Here is a 15,743-nt window from a genome sequence, read left to right as displayed (position 1 = left end):
GCAGGTCAGGAAGGCGCAGGTGTCCTCGGCAGGCCCCGGGGCAGCAGCCGGAGGGCCCAGCTCCGCCACGTTCCGCCTCGGAGGAGCGCACCTGCGGCCAGGCGCGCACACCTGGGAAAGCGGACGGAGCTCGGAGACCGCACAGTTTCTGGGTGTGGGGAGCAGGGGCTCGAAGACAGCCACGGAGCGCAGGGACGGGTGTTGCAGGGATGGCGGCCACGGCGCGGGACGGCCTGGCTGTTGCCGGCCGAGACCCAGGTTCTCCTGAGACCGGGGTCCTCCTCTGGACAGAGACCCTCCCTGAGACTGGAGCCCCTCCGCCCCTCCTCCCGGCTCTCTCGCCCCGCCCCCTCCGCGCCGCGCACCGCCCCTGAGCCCCGCCCATTTCCCCGCCCCACGGCTCGGCAACAGTTCTCGATTGGCTGGGAGCCTAGGTAGGCCGCCTCCGCATTGGCCGAGGAGCTTCGAGTGGCGCGCTCGTGATTGGTGGACGTCCGCGTTTCTCCCAGGCGCGGCGCGCGATTGGCTGGCAGAGGCACGGTCTGCGGGGCCTGGGCGGTGCAGACGAGGCCTCAGGCGGAGGCTGCTGCGGGGGGGCGGCGACGGTGGCGGTGGCGGCGCCTGGCAGGTGAGCTGCAGCCGGGGGTCGGGGCGGGGGTCCGGGCGGAGTGGGGCCGGGGCCCGGGCGTCCCTCGTGGCGGGCGCGGGTGGGGGCGGGCTGCGGTCCCCGCTAGGGCCGCCAACGGCCGCGGCGCTTCAGCCCCGCTGCCCCCGCGCCCCCTCTCAGCCTGGCATCGCCGCCCCGGCGCCTCAGTCCCCTCCCCCTCAGCCCGCTCCTCCTCAGTCCGCTGGCCCCAGGCGCCCTCTGCCTCACCCGGTCCTGCTTGAGCGCCCCCGCGCCCCCTCCCCAACCCGGCGCGCCCCCGTCAGCTCCCCTCCCCCCACCACGGCGCCTCCTCCCCGGCCCGCCGACCCCCGCCTGCCAGCACCCGGCGCGGCCCCGGGACGTCGCACCCCACGCCGGCTGCCCGGCTCGCGTGCCCGGGCTCGGCGCTCTGCCCGGGGGTCGCGCGTGCCGGCCGCTGCCCGCGGAGGCCGCTGACGTCGGGCGGGGCCCGCTCGGTGCCGGGTCCTGTGCCAGGTCCTCCGTGCACTACCCGTTCCCTCGCTCCGCCCTCCCAGCTCGGAAACGTGAGCGGTTCGGGTCTGTTTTCGTCCATTTCGCTGGACGCTTCAGAGTTCCTTTAAGTCTGGAAACGCGGGACGGTTGGGTAGTTCTGGGGAATTTTCTGTTTATTTGGTTTGACAATTCTCTCTTTTTTCTTAATCTTCTCTTTTCTGTGTGTTTTGGGAATGCTACTGTATTGGGGTACTGGACCTCTTGGACCGGTTTTCTATTTTTTCAGCTTTCTCCCCCACTTTCCAGCTTTGTCTTCTTGTTCGACTTTCTAGATTCTTCAGTTTTGTAACTCATGTGTTGGACGTTTTATTTGGGCCATCAAATTTTAAATTTTCCAGAGGTTTTTGGTGGTTATTGTTTTTCCTCTAAAATTTAGTAACACGTTCTTGTTTCTGAATGCCGTGGCGTCGCAGTCTCCGTCCGTGGCCTAAGTGTTCGCTGGCGTGAGTCCGCCTGTCCTGAAGCGTCGGGTGATCTTGCTTGAACTCGCATAGCTGAGAGCGGGACCCTGCCCAGCGCTTCAGAAGTTCTCTGCGCCTGCGCTGGTCCTGTCACCGTTGGCTAGGAAAACGGGTGGGGTTACCTCGAGGGACGCTCAGTGTCATTGTTTTTACTGGACTTGTTAGATTCCCAAAGATGGGCTTTCCAGCCTCCTGCCTCGTTGTAGAAGTCAGGTAGAAGAGTGGGGCTGTGGCCTCCCCAAATTAGCAGGGAAGTGCTCACTTATCCCCCTTCACAGGAAGGCATTCTAGAACTCAGCTATGCCTCTTACCCTCTGGTCTAGAGAGCCCTTGGCTTTATGCCCCAGTCTTTGTTCGGGGCAGGCAGGAAGGGGATCCATGCAGAGTAGCTAACTGCTTTCTTTTTAATTGTGGTAAAAATACACAATATAAAATTTACCTTTTTAACCTGTACTGTTCCTTGGCATTAAGTATGTTCACAGTGCTGTGCAACCATCCCCACTATCTAGTTGCACAACTTTTTTTTATCACCCTGAATGGAAACCCTTTTCCCATTAGCAGTCGCTCCCCATTATCCGCTGCTCCTAGCCTCTGGCAACAGCTAGTCTTTCTTCTGTCTCTGTGAATGTGCCTGTTGTGGATTTTTTATGTAAATGGATTCATACAGTATGTGGCCTTTTGTGTTGACTTTTTTCACTTAGCACTGTGTTTTCAAGGTTTATCCATGTTGTAGTGTGTGTCAGAGCTTCATTTTTCTTTACAACTGAATAATATTCCATTGTATGAATATATTCCAATTTGCTTATCCATTCATCTGTTAATGGACATTTGAGTTGTTTCCACTTTTTGCCTATTATGAGTAATGCTGCTATGAACATTTGTATACAGGTTTTGTTTGAGCACCTGTTTTCATTCTTGCGCTATATCTTGATAACTAGGAGTGGAATTGCAGGTCACGTGGTAATTCTATGTTGAACGTATAGAGGAACCACCAAATTGTTTTCCACAGCAGCTGCACCGTTTTACATTCCCACCAACAGTGTGAGAGGGTCCCGATTTCTCCATATCCTCTCCAACACTTATTTTCCATTTCGTTTTATTATGGCCATCCTAGTGGTTGTGAGGTGGTGTCTCATTTTGATTTTGATTTGCATTTCCTTAATGACTGATGATGTTGAGCAACTTTTTATGTACTTGTTGGCCATTTATATATCTTTGGAGAAATGTCCATTCCAGTCCATCGTCCATTTTTGTTTGTTTTTTTGTTGTTGTTGTTTTGCGGTACGCGGGCCGCTCACTGTTGTGGCCCCTTCCATTGCGGAGCACAGGCTCTGGACGCGCAGGCTCAGCGACCGTGGCTCACGGGCCCAGCCGCTCCGCGGCATGTGGGATCCTCCCGGACCGGGGCACGAACCCATGTTCCCTGCATTGGGAGGCAGACTCTTAACCATTGTGCCACCAGGGAAGTCCTTCCTTTCCAGTTGGGATGCCATCTATTTCTTTTTCTTGCCTAATTGCTCTGGCTAGAGTTCCAGTACAATCTTGAATAGCAGTGGTGAAAGCAATGTCTTTGTTTTGTTTCTGATTTTAGGGGAAAGCTTTCAGCTTTTCACCATTGACTGTGGTGTTAGCTGTGGGTTTTAGTAAATGCCCTTGCCTGATTGAGGAAGTTCTCTTCTATTTCTAGTTTGTTGAATGTTTTTGTAATGAAAGAGTTGGATTTTAACAGGTGCTTTTCCTGTACCAGTTGAGATGATCCCATGGTTTTGCCTAACTGCTTCTTAAACAGACTTTCGTCGTTTGACTCATCCTGTATTTTGATTCCACTCTACATCCTTACTCCCAAATGTTCACAGGTGTCACTATCTTAAGCCTTTGGGGTTCTGTGATGAAAATTGGGTTATTTCTAAGTGTTCCTCATTGCACGCTTATCAGCTTTTTCTGGCCCAAGTCAGTTTTCATTCATCCATTTGCTTTCTAGTTTTTGAGTTTCTTGCTTTTGTTTTTTCTCCCTTTCAATAAATGCCAGGCACTTTTGGTAGAGGTGGTGATAGGATGAAACCATCCTTCAGCATTGCAGCACCTGCCCTTAGCCCAACATTTCAAGGTGAGGTGAGAGCCCAGGGAATTGCAGGGCATTTCGTAGGGCCCAGTGTCAGGCTAAGTGTCCTGAGCACATCCCAAATTTGAGCACCCACTTTGGGGTTTGCAGGGCAGTGGGAACAAGACAGTGATGCCAGCCAAGCACAAGTGGTGTTGCAGTGAATATTTTGGTGGGTAGTTATGCTCAATGCCGCCTGCAGGAAGGTTGCAGTATTATTTTGTTGACTGAAAACACCTTCATCTTCTTCCTCGTCTTCTTCCTAAATTTGGAACTCATTGCTATTTTTGGACAGCTCAGGCCACTCGATTTCCAGTTAGGAGAGACGAGGCCTGCTGCATTTGAAACTGTTTACTTCCTTTGGGCCAAAATAAGCTTAGGGTTGATAGAGGGAAAGTACAGACCATGATGTTGCTGTTATAACATGCTGTTTATTATAATCACATGTTGTAATTGACTCTACTTCATTAAGTGACTTGTGTGATTCATTAGTCAGTTTTGTAGTTTGAATTATATCTGTAATAGTGCTCATTAGTTGGGTGCTTTGTTTTTCATTTAGTCACATAGGGGCGTTCAGTGAATGGTCACTGGCTGCGAATTTTAGTTGAGGAGCTGAGAATCATGTGACAGACGGGTTTTTGACATTTGTGCGGAATAAAACTGCGGGTGCCAGACTTTGGTAGTGTGAGAGTGATTAAGTGTAGATCAGTGATTCCCACTGGGGCATGAGGGGCTCCTCAGGGGCATGCATGGCTTGAAAACAAAGCAGTGCTCTGCCTAGTTGCTTTGGTCTTAAGTCATTCTACTTGCTTTATTTGATCTTGGAAGATGGGAACTATATGTAGAATATGAAAACCGTCAATTGAAAGGTTTCTTTACTTGCTATTTATGCTACAAACCTTTTCAGTACTGGAGAGTGCTCACTTTTAGCCCCGTACTTACATGTGGGAGGGCAGAGCATTAAAGGGTGATCTCAGAAATGGTGTGGATTAACTGTTTACATTTATAGTAGAAATAAAATCCTGTAATTGTTGTTTCTGATTGTTCCCAATTATAGTTGGGAATGAAACAGAGTGGACGCCACTGTTCTGATTAGATGAGGAAACATAAGAAGTGCTTCAAATTCATTAGAAGGAGTAAGGAGGCCAAATACGTGGGACCCTCACTGATCGTCACGAATTCATCTAGCATTTGGGGCATGGTTTTTCCAGGATGTTGTCAGACGTGGAGCGACAGAGGGATGAGGGGAACCCAAGAATATTTTTGGGTTGAAGGCAAAGCAACATGATAGCAACGAGTTCTCCCATTTCTCTGGGCACCTATGAGATGTTCATTGGTTCTGCAAGTCAGGGTTAGCACCTACCCTCGGAGAGTTCATGGTCTAGTTGGAGAGAAAGACTCTTTAATAAACAAATATTACAATTTCTGTTAAGTGGTAAATGCCAGGGAGCACTAAAATTGGCACCTAACTTGGATATGTGGGTTAGGGGCATCCAGGAGAGCTTCCTGGAGGTGGTATCTCAGGTATAGCCTAAGGATGAGTAGAAGTTAGCTGGGAGTGATTGGGGTGGAAAGAGAACAAGGGATTGGGGAATCAGCGATCAGGAAGACATCCCAGACAAGGAGAGAGCACAGAACAGTATGTAAATGGGGTGCGGGGAGAGGGTTACCTGAGGCCAGGTTCTCAGTGAAGCTGCGATATGGGTGGTGGGAGACAGAGAAGTGGGGTGTTGGACAGAGGGTTTACTTGCAGGTGCTGGGAAGCCGTGGTGGGATCTGAAGGGAGGGAGATGGTCAGGTCTCTTTTTAGGTGGACTGTTCTGGCAGTTTTCTGGCTTGAGGAGGCAAGACTGGAGACAGGGAAATTAAGGGCACTCCCCCGCAGGAAGCCAGCCAGAGATGGTGCAGCAGGGGACCAGCTGGAGGGAGGGCGCTGCTGTTCTGAAGAGGGGGGAGCAGTTGGACGCATTGAATTTAGTTACTTGTGGGTGACTTGCAGAAAAGCTCCACGAGAAGTAAAATCAGATGCCTACCTCAGTGTATACAAAGGAATTACAAATGGATTAGGTGAATTAAAAATGGTGGGAAATGTGAAAGTCAAATCAGTAAGAGTAGTAGAATCCATGACACACTATTCATGTGTTCTTGGATTAGGAAGATCTTTCTTCTTTTTTTTTTTTTTTTTTTAATTTTGCATTGTTTTGATTCTTTTTTTTAACAGAAACTTTAAATCCACATATTATCAAGGGAATTTATTATTTTTTAAAATTTATTTTCTTTTTTTATTTATTTTTGGCTGCATTAGGTCTTCGTTGCTGCACACAGGCTTTCTCTAGTTTCAGTGAGTGGGGGCTACTCTTGGTTGCGGTGCACGGGCTTCTCACTGTGGTGGCTTCTCTTGTTGCAGAGTACAGGCTTTAGGCGCGCGGGCTTCAGTAGTTGTGGCACGCAGGCTCTAGAGTGCAGGCTCAGTAGTTGTGGCGCATGGGCTTAGTTGCTCCGCGGCATGTGGGATCTTCCCGGACCAGGGATCGAGTCCCCTGCATCGGCAGGCGGATTCTTAACCACTGGGCCACTAGGGAAGTCCCTGGGAAGGCCTTTCTAAGCTGGACAGGGAAGGACTGACTGTGCAGCCCAAGTCACCATAAGTTTGTTCAGTAACAGACGGAGGCCATCCCAGGCGTGTGTGACATAACTACGGTTGATGTCCTATAAAACAGAGAAAAAGACAAACCTCCAGTAGGTTGAGATATAGGGCTGGCCTTCGCCTGTCAGAGTGGCCCTGCAGAGTTGACCACTTCCAGTGTTGGGAGGAGCACTGTCAGGTTAGGGGGTCCCAGAACTGCCACCCAGCATTCCTTCCAGAAGGCACTCGCTGTCATTCGCTGTCGCTGAGCTCTTTCCACTGGAAGAGCCGTGCGTAGCTCTTCTAACTGTACCAGTTGTGAGAAAATTCAGAGCACTCTAGGTTTGAAGCAATACATAAAACTGTGTGGTTCATGTTTTCTGTATTCTAAGAATAAAGACCCTTTACAGTAACATGCATAAAGTAAATTGGCTTTTGCTGAAACACTGAAACAAATCTCACTGTAAGAGGAAATGCAGTTTTTATTTAAAAGATCGGGAGCACATATAATTGGGAGATGTAAGCATGTGATAATGCATCTTCACGTAGAAGGAATTATTTTCCCTAAAACTCAGCTATTAGGTAAACAAACCCATCTAGCCTGCATCTTTCCTGTTTCATTTCCAAAAAAAGGAAAGAAACATCGGATCTTGGCTAGAAACTGTCAGTACATAGTTGCTGCAGAAAATAACTAACTCCTGTTGAGTGTTTTCACCCTTGTGCCAGGAAGCGCTGAGCGGGTTAGGTGTGGTAACTGGTTGAATCCTGCAGCAACACTGAGAGTCCGGTGCCACGTAGAGTGAGTAATGGTACCAAGGGTTGAGTAAGAACCCTGCAGGTCTGGCTGCCTCACACTGCTTCACAATGAAGGCCATTTTTTTTTTTTTTTTTTGAAAATAATAGTTACTTGTTTAAATTTGTTTTTTGAAAATAATAGTTAATTGTTTATATTATAAGACCAAAACCTACTCTTTTTTTTTAACTTTTTATTTTATGTTGGAGTATAGTTGATTAACAGTGTTGTGTTAGTTTCAGGTGTACAGCAAAGTGATTCAATTATTCATATGCATGTATCTATTTTTTTTCAAATTCTTTTCCCAGTTAGCAAAACCTACTCTTTTTAAAAAATGTTGAATAGTACCCGAGGGGGTAAGTGAAAAGTAGAAATCCCATTCTCTGTAATTTTACCATTAAGTTTAGTGTAGTATTTTTCCTGAAGTTTTAAAAATATATTCAAGTATATATATAACATGTATAGCATTCTGTAAAGGTCTTTCAAATATTTTTAGGTTATAGTCATCTGTTTCCCATTTGCAGGTTTAAATAACGAGTTCATTTTTAAGGACTCTCACAGGATAAATCATAGTTTTTCATAAACTAACAATGTTTTGCTTCCTTAAAATGAAAACAGGTATGTGAGGCTTATTCCTGTTTGTTATGTTGTGGAAGTAATTACACTGAACATGATATTTGGAAAACAATCATTTCTAACCCATTTTATGATTTTTTTAATCTGTAGGGAAAATAACTTAATTTTTTTAGTCTCTCCGTTATGCAGTTTTAACAGGATTAAGTCTGAGCAGAGTAATTATGTTAAGGTTTAGTACTCTGGGCTTCCCTGGTGGTCCAGTGGTTAAGACTCCGTGCTTCCACTGAAGGGGGCATGAGTTCAATCCCTGGTCAGGGAACTAACATCCCGCATGCCACATAGCAAAGCCAAAAAAAAAAAAAAAAAAAAAAGATTTGATACTAAATGTTTTTTTTTTTTTTTTTTTTTTTTTTGGTATGCGGGCCTCTCACTGTCGTGGCCTCTCCCTTTGCGGAGCACAGGCTCCAGACGTGCAGGCTCAGCGGCCATGGCTCACGGGCCCAGCCGCTTCGCGGCATGTGGGATCCTCCTGGACCAGGGCACGAACCCGTGTCCCCTGCATCGGCAGGCGGACTCTCAACCACTGTGCCACCAGGGAAGCCCTTGATACTAAATTTTAAAGGGCACCTCTGAATTTTAGTTTTAAAATTCTTCTCTACAAGGCATGGAACACCTGATTGCGCAGGTGCGCATTGAAAACCAAGCCCTGGGTGATGAAGAGTTGGCGGGGGTGGAGCTAGACCGCGTTTGCGGGTGCAAGGCCCTCAGGGGGCCCCGTGGGCCTGTGCTGTCAGCTCACGGGGCCCTCGGAGACGGCCCTGTGGCAGATGGCAGTGTCTGGAGCTGTGCCCAGAGTGGGGAGGAGGGTGCTGCTTGGAGCCGTCCCCTTGGACTGCTGTGCTTCCTGTGGACGGGCTGCAGTGCTGATGGTGGATTTGGATGGGGCTAACGAGGTTGGTCTGTGCAAGCTACTCCTGAGGATTTCTGCCGGGGAAGCCGTGTTAGCCCGTGTCACCCGGGCTCGCGTCTAGCCTCAGCCTACTTGGTCAGCGACCCCATCAGTTCATGGAAAGCTTGATTTGTAACTTGCTTGTCTTTATAAACACAGTGTTTTCAGAGCAAATATCTAGTTGCCTTATACATGGTTTAATAAAAAATAATTATTTACTAGGTGACGATGCTTGTGGTTTATGATGATGAGAAGAAATGCTGCTCACCATTTTTAAAGTTTGTCTTTTTCTAGTTTTATTTTAGAACTGATAGCGTTTCCTAAGAAAATATTTTATGCTAGTTTATTTGAGGACCATTAACAGTTTTATTTTTTCTTTGGTTTTGCCATTTGCTGCAAGCTCTGTTTTCAACCTTGTGTGACTTGTAATTTTTGATATTTTTCAGACATGTTTTCTAGATTGTTACTAGTTTAGTACAGATGTTCTAAATAGTAGAGATTCAAATTATATGTGGTGGTTGAACTAAAATCCATTTTTGACCAAAGCATTCAAGAACAAAAATTGAGCTTTATATTTCATTTCTACCATGTGATGCAGATGTTGCATACAATATGTACTAGGCAAGGTAAAGGGTATTAAAGGAGAAACCAAGTGTCACTTATGAAGCATCTTAACTCAGATTTTAAAACCCTGCTAGGACCTTCATGTTTGTAAAGATACTTAATTTCTTAGGTTTGAAACCAAAGTTTGCTCCCTATACAGAGGACCTCTTTTGGCTGTGCTTGCCGGCTTATGTGTGCTTAGTCACTAGTGAAAGCGAGATAGGAGGGAGACACCGGGGTGATTTATGATGATAGTGCTTCCTTTTCCGCTGGAAGATGTCACTCTTGGCCCACCGTCTCCTGAGGTGAGCACTTTTCCCTCTTGGGACTGGCTGCTGCAAATCGAAAGCCGTTAAAGAGCTCTGTTTTCTGGGACGTGGGGAGGCTCCCCTGAGCGCCCTCTCCCTCCCCCCATGTTAAGCCGCTGGGCCTGGAAAAGGGGGGGTGCCTGGTGTGAGCCCGGGCTCCGGCTCTGCTGTGCAGTCCCTCCCTCCCATGTCCGGGACAGTCACGAGCACGGGGCCTGTGAGGAGGTCATCCCAGTCGTAACACTTTCGGGAGAAGGGAGTGACCAGGAAGAGTCTAGAGAAATGAGGACAGTGAAGCCTGCACAGGGCACGTCTCTGTAAACAAACGTGTTTACAAAATGTTGACTTTGTATTCATTCCAAGATTTTCTGATGGGTTGAAAACGTTTTCAATCCATTTTTTCACTTGCTCTTTCAATACTGCTCAGATTATAAATGCAAATCAGATCTCCCTTGAGTCACAGGCTGAGGACGCCTTTAGGCAATGCAGCAAGTAGGAAGGCTCTAATGTTACACGCGGGCTTGAAGTAGCAGTGATGTAAGGGGAGACTGGGAACGGCATTGTGAACATGCCAAGCACTGTTAGCGGGAGAACTGGTATCACAATTGCACTTTTGCTGCTGGGGTCCTGATGAGCTGAGAGAGACCGGACCTGGTGTTCTAGTCTGCTGGCCCCAGGAGCCATCTGAGCTGCTGCTGGACTTCGTCGTTTATTTAGGTTGGGGCTGAGTGAGCGTTCCATCTCAGGGATTGTCAACTCAGAAGGAAAAAAAAATGCTTTATTTTTTTTTTTTTGCGGTACGCGGGCCTCTCACTGTTGTGGCCTCTCCTGTCGCGGAGCACAGGCTCCGGACGCGAAGGCTCAGCGGCCATGGCTCACGGGCCCAGCCGCTCCGCGGCATGTGGGATCTTCCTGGACCGGGGCACGAACCCGCGTACCCTGCATCGGCAGGCGGACTCCCAACCACTGTGCCACCAGGGAAGCCCAAAAAAATCCTTTTTTTAAAAAAAATTTAGAACAGGCTATGTAAGTTTATTCCACAAACTAATTAAAGCTAACTTTTTGAGTGCTTGTCATGTGTCAGGCACTGCTTTACAGACATTATTTCATTTAATTCTCTCTTTTTTACTTTATTCTATAATTTTATCTAATGCTCACATTTTACGAGAGGAACTAAAGATTAATTTTGAAGTGTTCTGAGTCCATATCATTATCTGTCCAGGGAGGAAGAATGAGGCAGCAGGGTTGATGGCGGACAAGCCGGGTGTGGAAGGAAGCAGCAAAATGCATTCTAGTAAGATACATGATCACACTGTGTGATGCGGTCCACAGTGAACGCAGGAGACAGCGCTGGTCATCACTCCCTAACTCATTACTGAGTCACGCTTGGTGTGGCCTCTGCTGCTGCTTTTGGAGGGTCTGCTTGGAGAGGTGGTCTTCCGGGCTGTGGAGGAAGTACTGGCCAAAACAGCATTTACCTGGGCCATGGGTCTGATTAAGCAGGGGCAGGATTCTGTGTATAGTTGTATAGTTTTATACGTATATGTGTTTCACTGGAGAACAGAACATAAAATTCACATGGTTACAGGAGCGAAATCAGAATGAGTAGAAAAAAGTGAGGGCATCCAATTGCATGCTCCCTTTCCTTCCACTGTCATAGCCACTGAGCTCTGACTGTGACGGGCCTTGGCCTCCCTGCCCTGTCTCCTGTCTGCCTTTCCTCCAGAGCCGCATGGCCTGCTCTTCCTAGAGTTGTGTGTGTCCACACTGGTGCTCTCTTGATGGTGTTATCTTTGGGCATTTTATTCCGTTTGAAGCTCCTCTCATAAAACATTTAGCCAAAAGTCTACCACCTTGCCTGCCACTCAGCTCGTGTCTCTGTGTTGCCACCCGCAGGACTTTTACGTGGTCACTCTCCTGTAATCCTGTCTTGCTTGTGGTAGGCTTGTGATGGCCAGTAGCTGCATTTGGTTCTCTGATAGACTTTTATTTCAGAGACAAGAAATTAAATTTCTTTTTAAATTGTGGTATAAGGCCTTCATCAAACCCAACTAGGGTGGTGTCGCACAGCTTTATCTGTCTCATCGATTGGGAGAACCAGGTTGAACAGTGTGGTCCACTGTGTCTCTGACAGCTTTTGAAAACACCGTTTGTTATGCATTAGAAATTAACCTCTCTTTTAGGTAGATGAAAATGTGAGAACATATTGATGTAACTTTTAAAAGTAAAAAGGCTGTAATAGATAAACAACATGGACCTTTGTATAGCACAGGGAACTATCAATATATTCAATATTTTGTAATAACCTATAACAGAAAAGAATGAAAAAGAATATATATGTGTATATATACGTTTGTATGTATATATAACTGAATCACTTTGCCGTACACCTGAAATCTTGTAGATCAACTATACTTCAATTTAAAAAAATTAGGAAGCATTAGGACTTCCCTCATGGTGCAGTGGTTAAGAATCCACCTGTCAATGCAGGGGACATGGGTTTGAGCCCTGGTTTGGGAAGATCCCCACATGCTGCGGAGCAACTAAGCCTGTGAGCCACAACTACTGAGCCTGCGTGTCACAACTACTGAAGCCTGCATGCTAGAGCCCGTGCTTCGCAACAAGAGAAGCCACCACAATGAGAAGCATGCACACTGCAATGAAGAGTAGCCATCACTTACAGCAACTAGAGAAAGCCCGTGTGCAGCAACAGAGACCCAATGCAGCCAAAAATAAGTTAAAAAATAAAAAAAGTATGAAGTAAAGATGTCCAAAAAAAAGAAAGCATTAAAAAAATACATTGGGGCGTCCCTGGTGGCGCAGTGGTCGAGAGTCCGCCTGCCGATGCAGGGGACACGTGTTCGTGCCCCGGTCCGGCAAGATCCCACATGCCGTGGAGCAGCTGAGCCCGTGAGCCATGGCCGCTGGGCCTGCGCGTCCGGAGCCTGTGCTCTGCAACGGGAGAGGCTACAACAGTGAGAGGCCCGCATACCGCAAAAAAAAAAAAAACACACAAAAAAAAACACATTGCATGGGACTTCCCTGGTGGCACAGTGGTTAAGAATCTGCCTGCCAATTCAGGGGACACGGGTTCAAGCCCTGGTCCAGGAAGATCCCACATGCCGCAGAGCAACTAAGCCAGTGCGACACAACTACTGAGCCTGTGCTCTAGAGCCCGCAAGCCACAACTGCTGAGCCCGTGTGCCTAGAGCCCGTGCTCCGCAACAAGAGAAGCCACCGCAGTGAGAAGCCCGTGCACTGCAACAAAGAGTAGCCCCCTCTCACCGCAACTAGAGAAAGCCTGCGCACAGCAAGGAAGACCCAACAGAGCCAATACATACATACATACATACATACATGCAAGTGAAATAAAAAGGCTGTTAGTTCTTGCACATGTCCTCCTCACCAGGCTCTAACTGCTCCTTCTGTGCTGAGTCATGGGCTGGACCTCCTTGGGCTGGACCTCCTTGGATCCCTTCAGTGGCCTTGCCAATAGCGCCGCTGCCACCCTGCTTCACAGATGGAGCTTCCTGTGTGCGAGGAGCTGGCCTCAGGGCAGTCAGTCAGCTTGTGGGCAGAGCTGGGATCAGAGCCCAGATCTGTAGGGGTCAGTCCCTGTTCTTAGCTGGACGCTCTAGTGTCTCCATGTCATATTCATGATGTTTAAATTAAATGCTGCTTTCGGGCACCTGCCATTCACTTGTTTATAACACTGTAAACCAGTTTCTGTAAACCGGTCCAAATACTCAGTTCACTAAAGACATCTTGAATTCTTTTTTTTTTCTTAAATAAATTTATTTATTTGTTTGTTTATTTTTGGCTGTGTTGGGTCTTCATTGCTGTGCACGGGCTTCCTCTAGTTGCGGCGAGTGGGAGCTACACTTTGTTGTGGTGCGCAGACTTCTCATTGCGGTGGCTTCTCCTGTGGCAGAGCACCGGCTCTAGGTGCGCGAGCTTCAGTAGTTGTGGCTCGTGGGCTCTAGAGGGCAGGCTCAGTAGTTGTGGCGCACGGGCTTAGTTGCTCCATGCCGTCTGGGATCTTCCTGGCCCAGGGATCGAACCCGTGTCCCCTGCGTTGGCAGGCGGATTCTTAACCACTGCACCACCAGGGAAGCCCCCGTCTTAAATTCTTGAATACGAGTTGTAGAGAAGTTGGTAGAAGTTAGCAGCAGTTAGAACTGCTTTAACCGGGGGTTGGTAATGTGGGTGTAGTAAAACGTGGAAGTGAAAGATCACTTTGAGAGTTAGGAAGTAAAAATCAGTTACATCTTCTCTAGAGGATGAGAGCAGTTTTGGGGTATTAGTATTGTTATGGTTGCTTAGTAAGTCATTACTAACCACAGCGCAGTCAGAAGCCATTATTACACAGCTGCTGGGTGTGGCTCTGTTCTGCGGGGAGCTGGGAGGAGAGGTGAGCCAGGAGGCTGCCCCTCGTGTGCTGTTCCTCAGTCTATGTGCCCTTGAACCTGGGCTCCAGTGCTGGTGGAGGAGACAGAGGGGAGCTCGAGGCAAGTGAACAGGTACTGAACAAATACATGGACTCGTTCTCAAAGGTAAGTATTTGCAGCAAGAGATTTACGTGTCTATTAATAGAATGAATTGTACTTGTTGAGTGTGTGTTCTACCTGGGCTGGCAGGCCAGGTCCCTGAGAGGAACTGAGCAATGTTGAAATTAGTAGGCACAATAAAGTTTTTATATATAAACAATGGTCCTTATTTCTATGGGTGCTTAATTTTTAAAAGAATATTTGGGGCTTCCCTGGTGGCGCAGTGGTTGAGAATCTGCCTGCTAATGCAGGGGACACGGGTTCGAGCCCTGATCTGGGAGGATCCCACATGCCGCAGAGCAACTAGGCCCGTGAGCCACAGCTACTGAGCCTGCGCGTCCGGAGCCTGTGCTCCGCAACGAGAGGCCGCGATAGTGAGGCCCGCGCACCGCGATGAAGAGTGGCCCCCGCTTGCCACAACTAGAGAAAGCCCTCGCACAGAAACGAAGACCCAACACAGCAAAAAAAAAAAAAAATTAATAAACTCCTACCCCCAACATCTTCTCTAAAAATATATATATATATATATATATATATATATGAACTGTTTCGAAGAATATGGAGTGAATTTAAGTATTTTTGGCTTAGTTTATAGAAATCAGTCATTTATACCTGAATATTTTTTGTCTAGGTTTATCTTCCTTGATCTTTCAACAGCAGATTATGATTCACATTACTCCTACGAGGGTGTGGGGTTTTTTTTGAAGTGTGTGTGTGTGTGTGTGTATTTTTAGCCAGAGGAAAGTTTGAGTCATTCCAAAGAAATGTAGGTGACAACATGAAAAACAATATGCTCAAAACTTTTTAATTTAAAAATAATCTGTGTTTTCCTTTGGGGAAAAATAAAAGTATTAAGAGTGCCTTAAGCTTCTCTCTTATTCACCCTGCAGTTTTCTGATTCTGAGCTGCTTGTAAAAATTTTGCTGTCTAGGAAAGTATGGGAGTGTTTCTTGACCACAGAACAAGAATCAGTTCTGCTTTACTTAATAACAATAAAAATTTATTCCAGAAGAATGAGAACATTTTGACACCTTCAGGAATTTAAAAGTACATTTTAGAAAGGATTCTGAGTTACTTTCTGTATTCTTTTCATCATTTTAAGTCAGTTGATCTAGGATTTCCCCTTGTTGCTTTTGTAGATTTATAATCCTAGGGAACTAAGTATGACAACTGTGTTCTGGACTTGCAACCGTGAGAAAACTTGTCTCCTTTGCTTAAAAAAAAAAAAAACCAAACCAGCCCTGCTTTACTGGCCTTGTTTAATCAAAGTGTTGACGGTGACTCTAGTCAGTCTGCATTGGGCCACCACAGACAGGGCTCCTCTGTGTGTTCCAGCCTTTAACAGACTGCATTGCTTTTCCCGCCTTCTGCAGTATGCTTTGAGACCGTGAACATGGACTTTTCTCGGCTCCACATGTACACTCCTCCCCAGTGTGTGCCCGAGAACACTGGCTACACGTATGCACTCAGGTGAGCTGCTCGAGTGCGTGTTACGTTGTCTTGCCTGGGCTGTTCTTGAATGCCTTTGGGTTAATGGGGGCTTTATGGTACTTGCACCCAACTGCTCTGTGTTGAAAGTGAAAATATCTATGAACTTTA

At 47.3% G+C, this 15,743-nt stretch overlaps 1 protein-coding gene across 9 annotated transcripts in view; it reads left to right on the top strand.

Moving 5' to 3' along the window:
- The first annotated feature begins 567 nt into the window (after positions 1–567).
- Positions 568–15,743, top strand: part of SUN1 (Sad1 and UNC84 domain containing 1) — a 51,879-nt gene continuing 36,703 nt past the window's right edge. For 6 of the 9 annotated variants that reach the window (XM_060032592.1, XM_060032591.1, XM_060032588.1 and 3 more), the window contains exons 1-2: positions 568–628; positions 15,518–15,614. In XM_060032592.1, coding sequence (XP_059888575.1) covers positions 15,538–15,614 — 77 coding nt within the window. In that variant the 5' untranslated portion in view covers positions 568–628; positions 15,518–15,537. Of the gene's footprint in view, positions 629–1,250; positions 1,272–13,612; positions 14,151–15,517; positions 15,615–15,743 lie in introns of those variants that run through there. The other 3 variants (XM_060032586.1, XM_060032585.1, XM_060032590.1) reach the window with 3 other exon arrangements.

Source organism: Delphinus delphis, chromosome 15 (assembly GCF_949987515.2).
Source record: "Delphinus delphis chromosome 15, mDelDel1.2, whole genome shotgun sequence".
Lineage (NCBI taxonomy): Eukaryota > Metazoa > Chordata > Mammalia > Artiodactyla > Delphinidae > Delphinus > Delphinus delphis.
The sequence above is the reverse complement of the archived record's forward strand: the minus strand, read 5'-3'. Positions and strand labels throughout refer to the sequence as shown.